Below are 18,599 nucleotides of genomic sequence, written 5' to 3'. Positions count from 1 at the left end.
GAAAGCTGTGCAAATTTGAGATCAGAATTTTTAAACAGAGCGCATAGTGTATATACATCATGAATCTATTTTAGTATGTTTGGCATTAAACCTCTCTGTATAATATCCAGTTTCTGTAAATTGTAATGTATAAGTCCTTGTTATGTGAATAAAATTATTATTAAAAAAACCAGCTGTAGAATAACTTATTTTTTGAAGGCCCAATTTTTTTTAGATTTGTAAAGTCAGGCCTCACATTCTGTATTCATCTTGAGTGCTTGAGAATATTGCTCATTTGAGCATCGTGCTACACCATTCTTCTATATGCCCATGAAGATTTAATCAACAACTGCCAAAAGTCAGAAAGTGGGATTAATATTGCTTGGTGTGATATTGGTAAGGAGGAAAGAAAAAGAGCTAAATTCCTCTCAAATCAATTATCTATTGGAGAAATGGAGGAAAGAAAAAAATATATATATATACACAATGGAGCATTTATTGCATAAAATTAGGCACATTTTACTCAAATTAGCAAGCATCCAAAAAAACACTGTACAGGGTACATAGGGTATAAAGTTATAGTGTATACAATGATGGCCCTTGACCAAAGTATTTACAATCACTTCTAGTGATCATGCATAATACGGTAGTCTCTCCACCCTACGCGTTCGCTGATAAGCTTCCTCAGGGGACTTTTAGAGACTATTTGACCGAGGAACACTGGTAATGATTGCTGTTTTCAAAATAGAAAACCGACGACAGCACAGGATGCTTAATTAAAGGTGGGTGCATATGAGCGACTCCTATCTTGATATGATTTATCCTGGCCACTGAATTTCATTCATCAAATAAGTGCCTCATATATACCAATGGTGCTCTGGTTGCTCTCTGTATCCAAAAACAAGTAATGACTACCAAAATTGAGTATATGCTTGTTAATTTAGTGAATGTGGACATATATGTAGATTGAATGAAAGTATTTATATAAATAAAAAAAACCTTTTTTGTATTGATTTTCAGTTTCTGTTTACCCTGTAAAACTCCTGAAGTTTTCTGTATAGAAATGAAATGCGTTGAGTAAGGGTATCCCTAACGTGAATTAAATATAGAGGATGTTATAAACAATACTGTATTGTGCTATTGTATGTTTAACAGAACCATAAATCAGGAAATGTTTGAAATGTTCTAAGATAAGCCGTTTTCAATAAATGACATAAAAAGAACATTTTAATTTGGTGGTTCAAAATATATGCTAGTAAAATGCCTATGTCTGTAAAATCAATGGCACTTCTTCAGAAAGGCATAATTTATAGAATGCTAACATAGCAAAAGAGGATTAAAAAAAATACTGGCCTAGATTATTAAAAGATAGACACTTAAGTGAAAAAAAACTATATTGGGAATGTATACTTTTTATCATTTTTTATAGTTACTATTAAACAGGACTGAGTGCTGTACATTAAATGAGGGTTGCAAATGACAGACAGATACAGACCGTGACACAGGAGGAGAGGACCCTGCCCTGAAGAGCTTACAATTTAGGAGGTGGGGGAATAGGAGGGGAGATATGTAGTGGTGGGTAGTACTGAGGGTTTCAAAGGACAGAAGAAGACAGGTAAGCAAGTTTGGAAAAATTAGGTTTTGAGGGCTCCTAAATGAGTAGAAAGTAGGAGCAAGCCGAATAGGACGAGGAGACCATTCCAGAGAGTCAGGGCAGCTCTAGAACAGTCTTGGGAGCCGTGCGTGTGATGAGGTTATGAGTGAGGAAGTCATTAGTAGGTCATTAGAAAAGTGAAGAGAGCGGCAAGGGGGGAATTTTTGTACCAGGTCAAAAAGGTAAGTGAGACAATAAATGTGGAGTGGATTTGAAGGCAAAGCAGAGAGCTTGAGTTTGATTCTAAGGTGAAATTGAAGCCAACGTAGAGAACTACAAAGAAATGCAGCAGAAGAGGAGCGGAGGGAAGCCTGTGTATGGGGTAGGTGGGAAGGATGGATGAGTCTGGCTGCAGCATTCATAATATATTGTGGAGGAGAGTCTCAGGTTAGTGGAATACCAGAGAGGAGGAGGTTACAGTAGTCCAGACGAGAGACGATAAGAGCGTGTACAAGGAGTTTGGGGGTCTCTGGGGACAGGTAGGGGGCGAAATGTTCTGAATATGAGGGGTAAATGAGAGGGCATAATCGAATGGGACGCCAAGACAATGTGCCTGAGAGGAGGGAGGAATAAGTGTTGTTACACAGTTAGAAATAGGTCAGGGGGAGATTTGGAATTTGAAGGGGGGGAAAATGTGTTTGGTTTTATCCAGATTGAGTTTCAGGAATGGGTCATACATCCATGATGAGATGGCTGACAGGCAGCATGAGACCTTATCCAGGACTGAGGGAGACAGGTCAGGGGGGGACAGATAGATTTGAGTGTCATCAGCATACAGATGTAAGCCAAAGGAGGATATGAGACTCCCGAGAGAGGAGGTGCACAGAGAAAAGAGAACCGGTCCAAGGACTGACCCTTGGGGAACACCAACAGGGAGTAGAGTGGGGGAGGAGGAGTTACCCTTTGAAAGGGGCGGTCAGACAGATAGGAAGCAAACCAAGAGAAAGCAGTGTCATGGATACCAATGGAGCCATGATTTGTATTAGAAGGGGGAGATAACAGTGTCAAGAGCGGAGGAAAGATCCAGGAGGAGGGAAAAGTTGCCTTGAGACTTAGCTCTGATGAGGACATTGGACACTTTAGTAAGGGATGTTTCGGTGGAATCGGCAGCTCACCAGACTGGAGGGGGTCAAGGAGAGAGTTGGTGCTCAGGAAATCGGTGAGTCTTTTATAGACAAGGCGCTTAGAAGTTTGGAAACATATGGGGGAATTACATACTGTATAGTGTAATTATATGCATCTCCTCTAAATGTTCTATGCAAAGGTGTATTTTAGTGGTTTATGTAAATCACTCCCATCAGAGGACGCCTTTGAACAGTTTTGGGCTCAAGCCTCTGAGTGATAATACCTCCTGGCAGTGCTGTTTTTTGAGGATGTAGAAGGCAAAAATAGTGCCGATTTTGCTTGTGGCAATATACAGCAGGTGTGCATAGGTGGTGCTGCTGAAATTAGAATTAAAATGTGATTTTAAAAAGTTAGCATGTTGATAATATTGAGTGGAGCTTACTAAGCATGACATTTGTGGAAGTTGTTTTGCAAATGACTGCTGATGATGCTGGTCAACCACTGTGCTATGTGAGTACATTGGTTTTTAACCAATAATCTGGAAGGATTGCTCTGTGCTGTTCAACTCTCCTGAAGAGGTTACTTTGATGTGGAGTCAAACCTGGGAGGACTAATATGCATAAGCTTATACTGAGTGTGGTTACTAGAGAAATGGGTGTGGAAATGTAAAAAACACACACACACACACACACACACACAAGATATTTATCTGCACAGTGCACTTTTCATTCTAGAATATTTTCTAGTTTTTGTTGAGCTAAAACCACTTCATGGGGTGTACTTTTTCTGAATAATGTTGATATGGATTGAGTTTGTACTATAAAGCATTTTATGTAGTAAGGGGATTTTATCACAAAGTTTAATTAACTTATAACAATATAACAGCATATGAAATCTCATAAATAAACATTATTAGTTCAGTATATCCACTAAGGACTATAGATTTATAGAAGCATTGGTCAAGATAAGGAGTTCCAATGAACAATCACAATATGATGATTGTATCTAAAAAATCAAGGGCCTTCACACACATGTATGTATGTATGTAAAGCTCTCCAAGACTGGAGAAGATACACTGTTATCGGTGAACCTGGGTGACTTAGCAAACCTGGAACGGATCTTCTCTAGGATTGAAAACATTTGCTAACAAATAGCAAATGAGTTAAGAAATCAGGCACACTTTTCCAACAGAAAACAGGTAGTATAACATCACGTCAAAAAGAATAAGAAATAAGCATCAGAAACAGCGCCAGTTAAATAAAATAGGCATGCTACAGACCCAAAGGAGAAGAGTAGACAAACTGATAAGGCCATGGTGAAAATGGTATGATATCTAACAGGTGGGTTTAAAAAAAAAAAAAAAAAAATTTACAGGTCGTCCAAGTAAGTAAATATCTTTCTCCCTGTTCTCCGACCTTTGCAACCATTTCTTACATTTGCTGAAGGGGGTGGGGCGGAGTTTCTAATTGCCTCCACCATTTAGGTATCACCATCTGTGCTGCGGACAGAAAAAGGCAAAGAACCTTTCCAGTGTTCCACCCACAAAACTTTAAACCGGGTGGGAAGAAATTGTAGGTGGGTGGCAGCCCCTGTAGAGTAACCCAACTCTTCAGTAACCACCCAAAAACAGCCGGGTGGTTACTGAAAAGTGCTTGTTCCTACACCCAGCTAAAAGAGGCTGGGGAGAACATAGATTTCTCTTGGCAGATTTACACAAACCCGGAATCTTAGAGAGGAAGCCTATGGTTGGTTTGTTAGATATCGAGGTGCCCCAAAATCTGTTTGTAGCCAGGCACTCCCACCTAATATGGAGTGGACAGCCTAGTGCAGCATGGCAATGCCAGCATGTAATTGGTGTACATGGGGAAAAAAAACTGGTGCAAGTCTACAGGGCTTCAGTACTAACAAGAGAAAATTTTATAATTTGTTTTATTGGGCCTTACTAGCAAGACACAGTTCATGGGTTAATAGAAAGGATTTCTCCCAGTCTTCTAGTGGAGAGGCAGTACCCAAGTCCTGCTCCCAACAGAGAACAAAGAGGTGGCTGGGCAGATGACGTGAGAAGGGATGATGCTGCCCAAGGGGTAGGTCCTCGAAAGGGGTGAGTTTCCTACATAAATTAGATTCACCTAGCTGGGAAAGAGGCCAAAAATAGGAGAAAAGTTGGCAATAATAAAGTCAAGAGAGCACATTTCTTGGACCAGAGATGGAGAGATTTGATAAGAGTTGCAGTTGATGAATTTGGAGAACTCCTCCTAGCTGATGGGTATCGACCACAGTCCAGGCCAAAAAAAAAAAAACACTTGATCCTGGGGGAAATGTGGGGTTGTCAAATAGAGGCGTCAGGGGGCTTGGTTTGGAGGACACCTTTTTGGCATGGAGAAAATAGTCTCACATGCGTAGAAGATCAAATGCGAGTCCAGGAAGGTTGTTAATATTAGGGAGAGGGGGTCGTTCCATCTACGATCAATGATCCATGGGGGAGAAACTTCTCCAAGAACAATCAGCTATTATGATCCTGGTTATGAAATCAATCCAACAAATGAACCAGCAAAAAAGCTTGATAGTATAGGGTAATGTCAGGAAGACCGTTTCCACCCTGAGCCTTGGATCTTATCAGGGACGGATAATCCATAGAAGGATGCCCCACCTTCTAGATAAAAGCGCGGAAGAGTTTATGAAACTTAGAATAAAAAGGTGGAAGGAATATGAATGGGGGCAGTTTAGATAAAGATATAGGAAGCATGAGAATATCTATTTTCAGTGTGTTATTGCTATCAAAGATAGTCAAGCCAAAATAGGGTTAGGCGTTCATAATAGGTCAGATTGAATTTTGTACAACATTAGAGGATAGTTTAGTGAAAGTAATTTAGCATGGTCTGAAGGATGTGGACTGCAAGATTTTTGATTGCTTCTTGGCAGAGGAGGTAGGGGGAATTTTTGTGGAGTAAAGCAAGATGTGAAGGTAAAGAGACACACTAAAAAGTTCAGATTTAGTGAGGTTAACTTTAAAATGACTAAATCTTGCAAACTCTCAACAAGTATGGGGGGGGGGGCTTATGGGGTGATGCAATTTATCGAAGAAGGTTATCAGCAAAAAGACATCCTATAGTGGGAAATACGTACTTGTAGTCCTGTATGGGTCAAGGTTGGCAAGCAGGGCCACAGCTAAATGCTCCATAACTATAGGATACAACAGGGGTGACAAAGGATATCCCTGTCACATGCCATTGAACATGCAAAAGCAGTCCGAGAAAACACTATTAACCATCAAAGGTGCCATAGAAGTAGTTTAAAAGCTACGATCAATGCAAGCATGGGGGCCAAGCCCACTTTGGATTAGACAGAGTGCATGAAAGACAAATAAACTATCAAAAGATATCTAAGCACCACTGGATAGCAGGCACATAGGGATATTCATTGCTCTGGCTTAGCAAGTCAGAAGAATAGTTGTTGGCCTGGACTCCCTTCTATATATGAAGCCGATCTGGTTGTAAATGTATAGGGTTTGGCAGACATGGGGAAAGTTGCAAAAGCAAAAATAAAGAGAAATACTGTCCCAGTACCATTAACTAGGGACACTAACCTATAGTTGGAGCAAAGATTATGGTCCTACCTGGGTTTAGGAATCCAATGTAACCTCTAGACTGAGGCGGGAAGGGAAAGTCAGGAGAGAATGATGCAAAAACTGGTGTTAAAAAGGGCACAACTTTAGTTGCTTGAAGCGAATAAAAACACGGTGAAAACCCACTTTGATCAGGGCTTTACCCTGGAAGAACTTCGATTTAATAGGGAGAGAGAGCTCTATCTTGGTTAAGAGTTTCTAATTTAGAGACAATTTTGGGTTCTAGGGTGGGTAAGGCTGTGGCTTGTATATAGTCTTGTAGGGAAGTCTTAAAAGATGTATGCAGTGGGAGATTATAGAGGCTGGTGTAGTACCTCTGGAGGGCTGGCTGCCAGTATGACCTGTGTGATAGAAGTCATGTCTCCTTGAGATGTTCAAATAGAGTGGATAAAGGTGGTAGCAGCGGGTAGCAGGGATAAAAGTAGTTTTTCACAGAGATTTTAGTGTGCAAAGTTGTAAAAATGACCAGGCATGGTCTTTAAAGAAATAAATACCGGTGTCGGTGATCTCTTGGGAACAAACTGTGTAAGGCGCAAGCCGTTACATTTCCAGGTCCAAGATGCAGTATTTTGTCACAGTATGGAAAGAGAAATTTTTAACGAGAATTGTCAGACTAAGTGTGCTGTCTAACCAATAGTTGACTGTTCTTCAAAGTTTCAGATCCTCAAAATCTCTGATACATTAGATGCTTCATTATGTTTAAGTAGGGAAGGTTATATGGAGTTATATTACTCGATTTCACTTATATATATATATATTTGTACAAAAATTATACTTTACTTGGATTGAGGAAAATTCCATAGATGCTAACTTTTCACAATCTTATTTGTGCTGCCCATAGTCTACTCTGTGTGATGGGAAGTTGTGTATTCCCCATATGTTCATCCCAAATATGTTCTTGATTTTGTTATAGTACTATGACTATTGATTGGAATATGGAAGATCATACTAACGTCTAGTATTAATGTAACATTCATGAAAATTACAACCTTCACTTCTGAAGAAACAGATAGTTGTGAAACATGTAGAGATACACACTACTTACTTATGTTTGGATACAAATAGACACTTGTGCATTTCCTTAACCTCCCTGGGGGTCTAATTATGTCAGTATTTTTACAGTACATTGTTTTGCATGGAAATTTATTTTGCATTGTAGGCCTATAATTCTTAGGCATGACTCACTGAAATATGTCCAATATTTCATAAATTTAATAAAAAAAACTTTAAATAAAAAAAAAAAAAATCTGTTAAAACAAGAGTGCATAAAAATACTGAAACTTGTAATATAACTGTACAGTAGCATATATAAATATATAGTTATTACTTTGTATTGGATTCAACAGTTATTGTGTATTGAATCCAATACAAAATAATTAGAATTTCACGCCGCTCCTCGCGCACACACCGATGTCACTGGGAACTCCCGGGGAAAGTCAGTGCACTCGCCAGGGGAAGAGGACGAGGCCGGAGGATGAGATCCGACCGGCAGGATGCCAAAAGGACCAGGTAAGTGTTTTTTCTAATGTTTTTAGCCACCCCAAGTGTGGCCCAGGGTTACTGCTTTCAGCATGTTTTTTTTTTCCCCCGAGCAACACTATGGATTACCGCTCAGGGGGTTAATACACTAAATTATCAGGATATTGTAGGAGATGTACCTAAATCTTTTTTGAAATTTAGTTTTAAGTATTTTTTATGGGTGTGTAAACAATAAAAGATATTTTTGTATAAAATGATGTTGAATATTTTACAATGGAAATAAGGCCATCTTAATGAGGGAAATATGGTATTTGTGTTCTGAAATATGTACACCAGTTCTTTGATTGCATAATAGGAAAAAATTATGAAACTTGATTGGAAAGCCAAGATTTTCCCAAACCATGTAGCAGAATCAATGTTACGCATTACTCCCCCCTCAAAAGAAAAAAAACTGGCAGCTATGCAGAACTGTATGGACTATTATTATATTGGGTCAACAAAATTTACATTTTAAAATGGCATGGCCAAATCTTCCATCTTCTTACCTGGACGCTCATTCTCTGTGCCTTTTTGTTCTGCAAAATCATCCCAGGCTGCAAGCAGCTCCATTGGATAAGATCCCTTGACACAAAAAGCTCTGCAGGAAGAATATATGACAGAAAATGGGAAACAAGGATGGTCATGTTAAAAATGCAAATGAAAAGTGGAGAAATAGTGGAGTAAAAAAGACTTAAGGATAAAGAGCAGGACATGAAAGGTAGCCAGAAATGGCAGAAGAGAACTTGGTAACTGGGCTTAGCAGAAGAAAAATGACAGATGGCAACCAGTAACAGAAGAACAGATATGTGAGACTGGGATTAGCAGAAGAAAAGTAGATAACCATGAATAGTAAGGAAAGAAGAAATACATATATATAGCAGAACAAGATTTGGACATAGGAAGTAATTCAAACTGGCAGAAGAATGGTAGAAGGAACATACCCAAGAATGGCAAAAAGGAGGGACAGGGATTGGCAGTGGTGAAATGGTATATGAAAGGTAATTGGTAACAAAAGCAGAAGAAAAAGCAGACATTGCTGGGGATAAAGACAATCTTGCTTTCAGAAATGGATTCGTTTTGGAATGAGGCAATCCAATAGAAGACATATATAACACTATAACAAGATGAAAGAAGGAATCTGTTACTCACGAGTGAAGTTTTATAAAGCCACTGGTTGTATTGATATCTCCTCTACTCAACAAGCTTAGCTCTCTGAAGAGGAAAAAAAGCCCACAGTTACTTGCCATTAAATGTGATATGAGCAGGTCCTTTTACTCTGATTATTCCTAAAAAGATGCTACCCTGGTTATATTACAAACAGCTAGGAACCCATTGTATTAATTTAGATGGTGGGAATAATACACAGGGGCATGGCTATAGCCACAATCAAAGCTCCATTAATACTGTCACACTAGAATGCTTACTATCACCGTACAATAAGCCATTTGATGTGTGTGAAAAGGTTCTCTTTGAATTCCACTAAATAAGCTTTGTTACAATGTACTTTTTGATAGGGTTCTCATTATTGAATCAGAGAATGTCACAAAAAGAACCTGGAGATTCAGGTTGTTGGATGGACAACTCAAAATACAACACAAAATAATTCAGACCTAAAACAGTGTCTGTGGTGAATCGGATATGCAAAAGCAGTTTAAGTGTCCATATACAGTGTTTGTTTTTTCACCTCAACATTTTTATACACATTTTGTATGGTACCAAAATCAAACAATAAAGAATGGAATGATAGAAACACCAGATAAGTAATTGTAAATCAAACTATAAAATGCAACAAGCTTTTGCTCAGAGCGGAGGCTCCCTACAGGCAAAGTATGAAGGAAAGAGTAGGTTGAATGAATCCCTTTAAATGAGATAGGTGTGAAGGGAGCTTTGCTCAGTGCAGGGGCTGTAAAGAACCACAGAGAAGAGTGACCTCTGGTGGCCATGGTGCAGGAAGGAAAAACTACAAGCACATATAGGAAAGTACTATTGCTAAAAATAATAAACAACGGAACCCAACAACAACGAAAGATCAAAAACACCAGGATACCTATAAGCAAGTCTGTAAAAACCTGGAACCAACTGTAAAAAAATTTAGCTGCTCCCAATATAAAACTGTACATTTCAGGAGAGACAATTTTATACTGACATGTCCCAGTGTGACAAGGTACACCTAATGGAGGCACACCCTAAGGTCACCTGGAGTGTTTAGGAATGTACATTCTGGCTTTGTTGTCTCCTACATGTTCATAAATAAATATTATTTCTCACTACCCTGAGACCTGGAGTAGTCAGTGACATTTGTTTATTTAGCCCCTCCTAAAAAGAGTGTTATTTTTAAGTATTGTTATACTGCCCACATTAAATTTACCACTTTTCAGGGTGTATGAAATCAGAACTCTTTGTTCCTGACATTCCTAAAACAAGCATTTTATAAAACATATAACACATTATACATGTAGGTGACACTTACTTTGAGATTATGATTTCTGGAAGAATTTCTGCAAAACTTTTTTGATGCTCTCCATTAACTTTCTGGGCACCCTCAATGGGTATAATCTGTAATGAGAAATAAAAAAAAACCCAGAGTGAAGACTGAAAGGATATGAATCCAGTTACCAATTGCAAATTCAGATAGTGTTAGAGACTCCAAAAAATTTGGTGGATAATCCCTAGCTGACCAAGATGACACACTGCTACTTTCCTTCCCATTTTCATAACATTTCAGAAACATACAAAGATGTGATGTATATGAAGGAGTGAGACTCCCAGCAGACTGCCCCATGACTGCTCGCTACAGAGATTATACCAAATATGCAGGCCTACCACGATTACCTTTTTGGTGAGTAAATTCCCTCAGACGAAGGGATCTAGACAATAATTAAAGTAGAAATCTATTTTCAACCTAAAAACAATTCTCTACGGTCAGCCGCCTGAAAATAAAAAGGTTTCTTGTTTCATTCATGGAGGGACACATTCTCACCTTCTGGTTTTACTGCTATTTACAGAAAAGTTGGACACTGGCAAAAAAAAACCAATGATCATTAGAAGGAGTAAAACCTCTATCAATGGCCTCCAAGACAAAGTGATACAAAAAAATTACAAAACTCTTATATGCTTGACAGACACAAAAACCGGCACCTTAGTAACATCCTAAAGCAGTCAAACACAATTGTTTTCTGCTTTGCCCACCCCTAAAAGGACAGCAAGGTCATGCCAGCAGAGTAAGCCAACTCGGTGTGTGTATGAGAGATATATTATATACACACACCCTATAATGTAGTGTGTCTGTAGGGTTAGTGCAAAGGGTTGGATGCATATTCATCCTACAGGGACAATAAGACCCTCTTATTATAGACAAAGCATACACTTCCGCAGTCCCCCTAAAGGTGTTCCTATCTTGTATTCCCTATATTTATTTCCCTGAAGTCACACTATAGGTATACCTCCTTGCAGTACACAAAAATACAAATATATTAGTGCTTAAAAAAAAAACAGATTGCCAAGATTGTTAAATAGGTAAAAATATATTGAGTCAGTCAAAGGCAAGCCATCAAATATAGGACCTCTAAAAGAATAAAAAAATCCAAAAATGTTTTTGTCGGCAAGTTTGACATTTTGGCTCACTGTATACTTTTATTGCGAGTTTTTACCTAGAGCTGCTGCCAGAAGCATTGCTTTCTTTTTACTGACCGTCAATAAGACAGCATTAGCTTGCTTTGCTGCCTTCCTTGGCCCTTGTACCGCTCACTGGGTGTATCAGACTGGCAGTCCAAGGAGCTTGCACAGCAGGCGGACAAGGCTCATGCTTTTGGTAAGGCAGTGACTTACAGATGTCAGCCTACAAGCAGAAATGCTATTACTTGCAGGATATTTAGGTTTACAGATTCATATTTTCAGAAAAAAGATGGAACTTCTGTTATGGGAATCTCTAGGATACCAGGAAGTGAAGGAAAATTCCAGGATACAGAATAGGTACACCCCCCACCATTACATTACACCGAAGTTAGGTTACACCCCAGCCTTACACTACCCTTTACCCCTGTATCACCAACGTACAGGTACATTCAACCCATTATACTATACATTTCCCCTTGTTTTGCCAAAGTTTAAGGTTCCCCCACCCTATATTGCCCTTACTCCCCTGATTCACCAAAGAATTTGTACATACCTGCACCATTGCATCATAGTCACCCTGTCTAAGCATCCCCCTCAAGTGATACTAAAAATTTTAAATCTGTTACAGAATAATATCCAGGACAGGAGTACTGACCTTTAGAGCTACAACCTCCTTCCCTCGGAGCGTTCGAAACACTTCACCATACACTCCTTCCCCCACTTTCTGGCAGCGGTGAAGCTGATCCTGTGACAAACATTGGTGGAAAGAGATTGGCTTCTCCTGCTGACACTCTGCCAATACCTTCTCAGCATCGGTCAGTTCATCGCAGGAAAGGGATGACTGGAATGGAGAGAGCAGGAGCTAAAAGCAGAGAGATATAAACCCAGATGAATAATATACATTACATGGCAGGTATCTGAGGTATAAGCAGTACCCAGTATACCTAGCAGTACCTAGTATAAGCAGTTATAATGGACAACTATCTGATAACCCTCTGGTGCTTTGATCAGCTGAGTCAAGGGACTTGCCCCCAATACAACGGTGCCATCTGCTAAAGGATGTCAGCAGACACACATGGACAGAAGATCAGTATTGTTTTACAGATTCTCCACAAAGGTTGTAACCAAATTATAAATGCCAGCCCCAAAATCTTAGATCTAGAGAAGTACCAAACTTTGACACTTGGAAACCAGAAACCTTCACCAGGATCTTTCTCCCCTTTGCTGTGGTAAAAGGCTGCTAAGGAAATCTTTACTGTTTGTATGCTGAGCAGGTGGAGATCAGTAAACTCAAAACTTCACATTCTGCACTAATCATCTCTTTTAACTTCCTTGGTGGTCTAATTATGGCAGTATTTTTACGCCAAAAGCTGTAACATGAAAATGCATTAATAGAGAGAGTGACCCTGCCTATGGTCTCAATAGTAGGTCTGCCAACCCCATGTTAATACAGAATATAGAGAACAACGAGAAAAAAGACTAGGAGAATGCCTTGAATACGTGTTCAGAAACCCTAATATCACACTACGAGGATGAAATGACCAAATTAGACCTGGATATCCAATCCCTCCAATTTCAGAATACTACCCTCATTGATACTGTAACTTTTCAAGATAAGTTTTAATATCTGAAGAGTCAACTTGAAAAATTTAACACGAATATCTTTATTAAGGACAAGAAACTCCAGCAAGATAAGTGGGTGTTTATAAATAAAATGGCATACAAATGGGAGTCCCCCAAACTCACAGAATTGAGACCAAAACTAATGTGTCCTCATCCTCCTCTACTCAACCAATCACTGCTCCTTTACCCCAGAACACTCATCATGTAATCTACCTACCTTACTACAGGAATTGTCTCAACTCGAAGTACCAACCAAAGGTAAGAAAAGGTGTGTGACCATAATGAGCTGGGTCAAGAACCGAAAAGAGCACCAACCGTTGAGGATACCCCTACTACAAGTAAAACTCGTGTCTCCACACCAGTTGGAGGGGTGCTCTTTTCTTGCCCCCCAACCCAGCCCACCATTCTCCCAAATGTGACAAGTCCATCGCCATTGGAAACCTCCCTTGCACCACACATTTCAAATATCCTATCGGAAACACAACCAACAACATTGGGAGTCTATCCTTATTTACCTTAGGAGCTACCCCTAAGGACCCAACCGAGAAAACCTTGAAGCCTACACCTACCTCCAAGGACACGTCCAAAAAACACTTGGATGTTCTACACACGCAGCTTGCCTCTCTGTTACCCGGGAAAGGTTCAATGGATCATTATTTTCCCAGGCAGGGGAAAGAACCAGGAACATAGATATCAATCGATCATCATATAATCTTACTTACTGAAAAAGACATTTTAAAACTAGGCTTATCCTTTAGGCTTCTACATACCACTGACAAATTGGAAATCATCAAAGATTTACGACTATTTGCTAGGAACTTAGTATTAAAGTGCATGTATGTGCATCAGACAACTTCCAATGGACATCACTAGAAGACCGAAGTCTACCTCCTTTCTGCAGATTTTGCAGTTTCCAAAAATCCATCTGTTTGTAGATCAAGTCACTAAGGATATCATGAGCACCACATTCTCACCTAACTCTGGTTCCGTGAGTTTTATGACTGATCAGATCTGTGCTGAACAATCAATCACTCAGGAAAAGACAGATATAGTTATTAAACCATCCGATAAGGGAGTCAAAGGGGTGAACACACAACATTACAACTCAATTTGTTTAAACATAATAAATAACAGAGTGTGGTACCTACAGATTCATAAATCCGAAGTGGAAAACTACAAGAAGGAATTCCATTCACTTCTGTGGGATGCCTATTCGCAGATCATTGACCAAAAAACAAAAGGACTACCCACGGATTCAGTGTCCGTTGACACCAACTTTTTACATCTTACCGACAATCCACAAGAACCCCACAAACCCAAGCAGGCGACCCATCGTCTCAGGAGCGAATTCACTGACTATGAATGCTAGTGAATTAGTAGATCTTATTTAGGACCATTAGTAACGCAATTGCTATAGTATCTTAAAGACACTATTGAGCTTTTGAAACTCAGGAATAACCTATCTGTACCCCTGAATACTATACTGGTTGCCACTGACATTAAGGGCACTATATAGTAGCATTCCTCATGACAAAGGCATTGAGATGGTAAGAAACGCCTTAGAACCAGAAATTTCTCATGAACACCTTCATATTGTCACTACACACTACTCAATTCATTCTGGAGAAAAACTTCTTCACCTTTGACAATACGACATACCTTCAAGTTCAGGGAGTGGCCATGGGCACTAAAAATGTGCCCAAATCTATGCCAATATTTATCTAGGTGAGTGGGAAAGAAACATGGAAACCCACAGGAAATTTAAAAAACATCTATTACTCTGGAGGAGATATATAAATGGCATGTTGATACTTTGGTCAGGCCCTGCAAACACTCTACAAGATTTCTTCACAGCATTACAAATCAACACTTTCAATCTTAAATTCACAATGGCCCTAATACCTACATGGACTGCACAACACAATTTTTAGTATACCTGATTACCTATGATTGTGGATCATTTTACATCAACAAAACCAAAAGACAGCTCAAGAAAAGGATCTTATGAGCATGTGTATTCAATACCTTCAGGCAAAAATCACGACACCACTAAGCTACCATGTAGGCACGAAGCACAACTATGATCCAAAAGTTAATAATTTCTTCGCTCTGGGACGCTCTGGCAACCAAGAAACCAGGCTTAAATGATGTCATGAGCTTCAAAGCCTTCCTATCTCATTAGGTACTTTATTTTCATAACTTCTGTGCACACATCTACTTTTACTAACCACCAGATTTGGTGTTTCTATATAAACATCCTTTCCAACTAAAGCTTAGTTGCAATGTATCCATGGCCAATTTTTCATCTATGCTTTTATAATTTTTCCTATTGTCTTTACATGTCATATGTTCTACCTCCTACATTATAAATATCAGCAGAAACACCACCTGCCTGTACCACCTCTCTTACGTACCACCTTACTGGCATCAAGGTTTTTAGTGACTATCATTTTCATTGTAAGACTGAATATTGTATGCTCTCATTATATAGTTGCCATCTTTTTATTCTAGTATACCATGATTGCTTTTTGAAACTACATCCTTTCCTAAGATCAGTAACCTATATGTCCTAATCATTGGGAGACATTATATCAATAAATATGAATCACTGCTTTTGTCCCCTATTCATGTTCTGTACTAACATTAGGCTTGATCTTCTGTATAATTTGCAAATAGTCTGACACTTTATTTATTTGTGCATAATCTATGAATAATGTATGCTCTCATTACTACCATTCTTTGTCTGTTTTGATCAATATGATCTATAAAATCTGTAATTGGGAACTGCTGTTACATCACTCATTCTTATGCTCACACCCACGCACATATTTTATAAAGCAGGACCCTTCTAGACTTCTTTTCCATCTCTCCACCCAGTCCCTCTCCTTGGTGCCAACCTCCCCCAACTAACAGGGGACCCGGAGCGCAATGCCTTGTGACATCTGCGGACCATCACTATTGCTGCAACTCCATGCAGCAGTTGGATGGTAGACTCCTCCTCGTTAGTCCACATTCATCTTATGGACTGTCAAGTGGTTTTATCAAACAGCTTGACTAGCCACGGGATGTTGGCACCAGGAGAAGTGGGGAAGTGTTTCAGCTACATTCGTGGCGTGATGATGTTATAATTGACGCGCACGCTCTCTACCTATCAGGACGCCATTTCCTAAGCCTGTATAAAACAGGAGATTTCCCTTCCAGTCCCCCTAGCAGTTTTACATATGTTTCATGCTTTGTCTTCTTGAATTCTGATACACACAGTGAGTTTTACTTTTATCATTACTCGCAGGATTGCAGTAGCTTGTACTCACTCAAGTGACTAATTATGCCTTTAAAGGCTTTTAAAGTTGACAGCAGTCACCTGCCCAGAATGCATATCGAGTGTTTTTTTCTTGTGAGCCTGCATATACTTTATTTTTAGTTATCATGTACCATATTGTATAAATATACCTTTCATATATACACACCCCTCCCCCTTTTTCCATTTTTTGATAGATTACTTCTTTTTGCCTTAATGAATCATCATTAATTTTTTCCACCACCGTATTTACTATTCTTTGGTAACACCTACAGGCATCCATCTTCAGAATAAGTCTTCTCGGAGCCATTGTGGCTTATTTTGCCTTAACCTCCCTAGCGGTTCATTTTTTTATGTCTAAAAGCGGTACATTGTTTTTCATGAAACTGTATTTTACAGTATAATATAATAGTATGAGTATAATGAAGTTTGAAACACAAAATAAAGTAAAAATAATAAATTGAATAAATTAAAAAATCTATATAAATTTTTTTTTAAAAAAATACATATTATACTCATACTAATATATATGCAGTAAAATAAATGTTCTTGAAAACAATGTACTACTTTTACACATATAAATACAATGTATTGCATTCAATACATTTATTTTGTATTGAATGCAATACAAATGGATTTTGAATTTCCCGCCCAGCCCCGCCCTACAGAAGACACTGGAGGAAGAAGGAAGAGGACAGAGATCGCGGTGATGGACGACACGGGACGCTGGCGGATCAGGTAAGGCTGTATTTACTAACCTTCCCATAGGTTTACCTACCCTGAGTGTGACTCGGGGTTACCGCTTTCAGCAGCTTTTTTTTACCACGAGTCACACTCAGGGTTACCGCTAGGGAGGGTAATCCGACCCTAGGCTGCTATCTTTTGCATCTGATGTTTGCAGTAACAATGCATGCCTTCCTTCACCAATAGATTATACTATTTTCTAGGTCATCCTAACTACTGAGTAAGTATTATTTTATATATCTTTTCATTTTTTTTTTTTTTTTTACTTATGAGTTTACATTACTGGATAACAAAAATCAGCAGCTCACACTATCATACAATGTTCATTACACCAATTATTGACATCTTATTCCATATACAGCTATATATTGCAGTGATAGCTATTTATTTATATATTATATATATAATATCAGTTCCTATTATTATACACATTATACGACACATGACATATGAGTGACGCACTGTTTTGTTGTGACGTTACATATATTGTACTTTATTCTGTATACTACCATTTTTCATTGTACAGTATCTTTAATGATATACTTTATTATACAGTTGCTCTGACTTTCTCTATGCATCCCCTGATGAAGCCCGAATTGGGTCGCAATAGAGATTTATTGAGCTTTTTTCACATCTGTTGCAACTTATAGTCAGACAACTGATTGTCTATCGAGTGAGGAATTTCCCTATTATTGTAACACTGGGGATGCCTTAGTTTGAATGTGTTTTTAGCCACTTTGTTTTCTTGTGATTCAAATTCATATTATTGTGATTTGTACACCTTGTTTACTTGAAGAATACACATAAGTTCTTTATTTGCCAAAAAAACCCTGTCTTTTCTTGTTATTCTCTAAAAACGGTACATTGTTTTGCATGGAAATTTATTTTATATTGTAACCCTATAATTCTTAGGCATAAATCACCGAAACATGTTCAATATTTAATAAATTTAATATTAAACTTTAAATAAAAAAAAAATAAAAACACAAATCTTTTAAAACAAGGGTGCATTAAAATAATGAAACCTGTAATATAACTATACAGTAGCATATATATTATATACATAAATAATTATATATATAATATAATGATTACTTTGTATTGGATTCAATGGTTATTTTGTATTGAATCCAATACAAAACAATTTCAATTCCCCACCGCGGTTCCCGCACACATGGACGTCACAAGGAAATCCCGGAGAACGTCAGTGCACTCGCTGGCAGAAGAGCACCTGCCTGACGGGCAGGACGCCGATGGGACCAGGTAAGTGTTTTTTGGGTTTTTTTTTTTGGTTTGTTTTTAGCTACCCCGAGTGTGGCTCAGGGTTACCGCTTTCAGCGTTTTTTTTTTTTTTTTACCCCAAGCCACACTCGGGGTTACCGCCAGGGAGGTAATTGAAAGTCAGTGAAGAGAAGGGGTCAGATACAAATTTAGGGCTTAGTAAACCACCTCTGTAACTAATGAACAAAGAGGCATCG

General features: G+C 38.7%; 1 protein-coding gene across 5 annotated transcripts in view; it reads right to left on the bottom strand.

Annotated features, from left to right (window-relative positions):
- HASPIN (histone H3 associated protein kinase) overlaps positions 1–18,599 on the bottom strand; it is a 41,416-nt gene that overhangs the window by 4,867 nt on the left and 17,950 nt on the right. For all 5 annotated transcript variants that reach the window (XM_072413163.1, XM_072413168.1, XM_072413164.1 and 2 more), the window contains 4 exons: positions 12,112–12,318; positions 10,312–10,397; positions 8,991–9,053; positions 8,348–8,439 (listed from right to left, as the gene is read on the bottom strand). In XM_072413163.1, coding sequence (XP_072269264.1) covers positions 8,348–8,439; positions 8,991–9,053; positions 10,312–10,397; positions 12,112–12,318 — 448 coding nt within the window. The remainder of the gene's footprint in view (positions 1–8,347; positions 8,440–8,990; positions 9,054–10,311; positions 10,398–12,111; positions 12,319–18,599) is intronic.

Source organism: Pyxicephalus adspersus, chromosome 5, assembly GCF_032062135.1.
Source record: "Pyxicephalus adspersus chromosome 5, UCB_Pads_2.0, whole genome shotgun sequence".
NCBI lineage: Eukaryota > Metazoa > Chordata > Amphibia > Anura > Pyxicephalidae > Pyxicephalus > Pyxicephalus adspersus.
The sequence above is the reverse complement of the archived record's forward strand: the minus strand, read 5'-3'. Positions and strand labels throughout refer to the sequence as shown.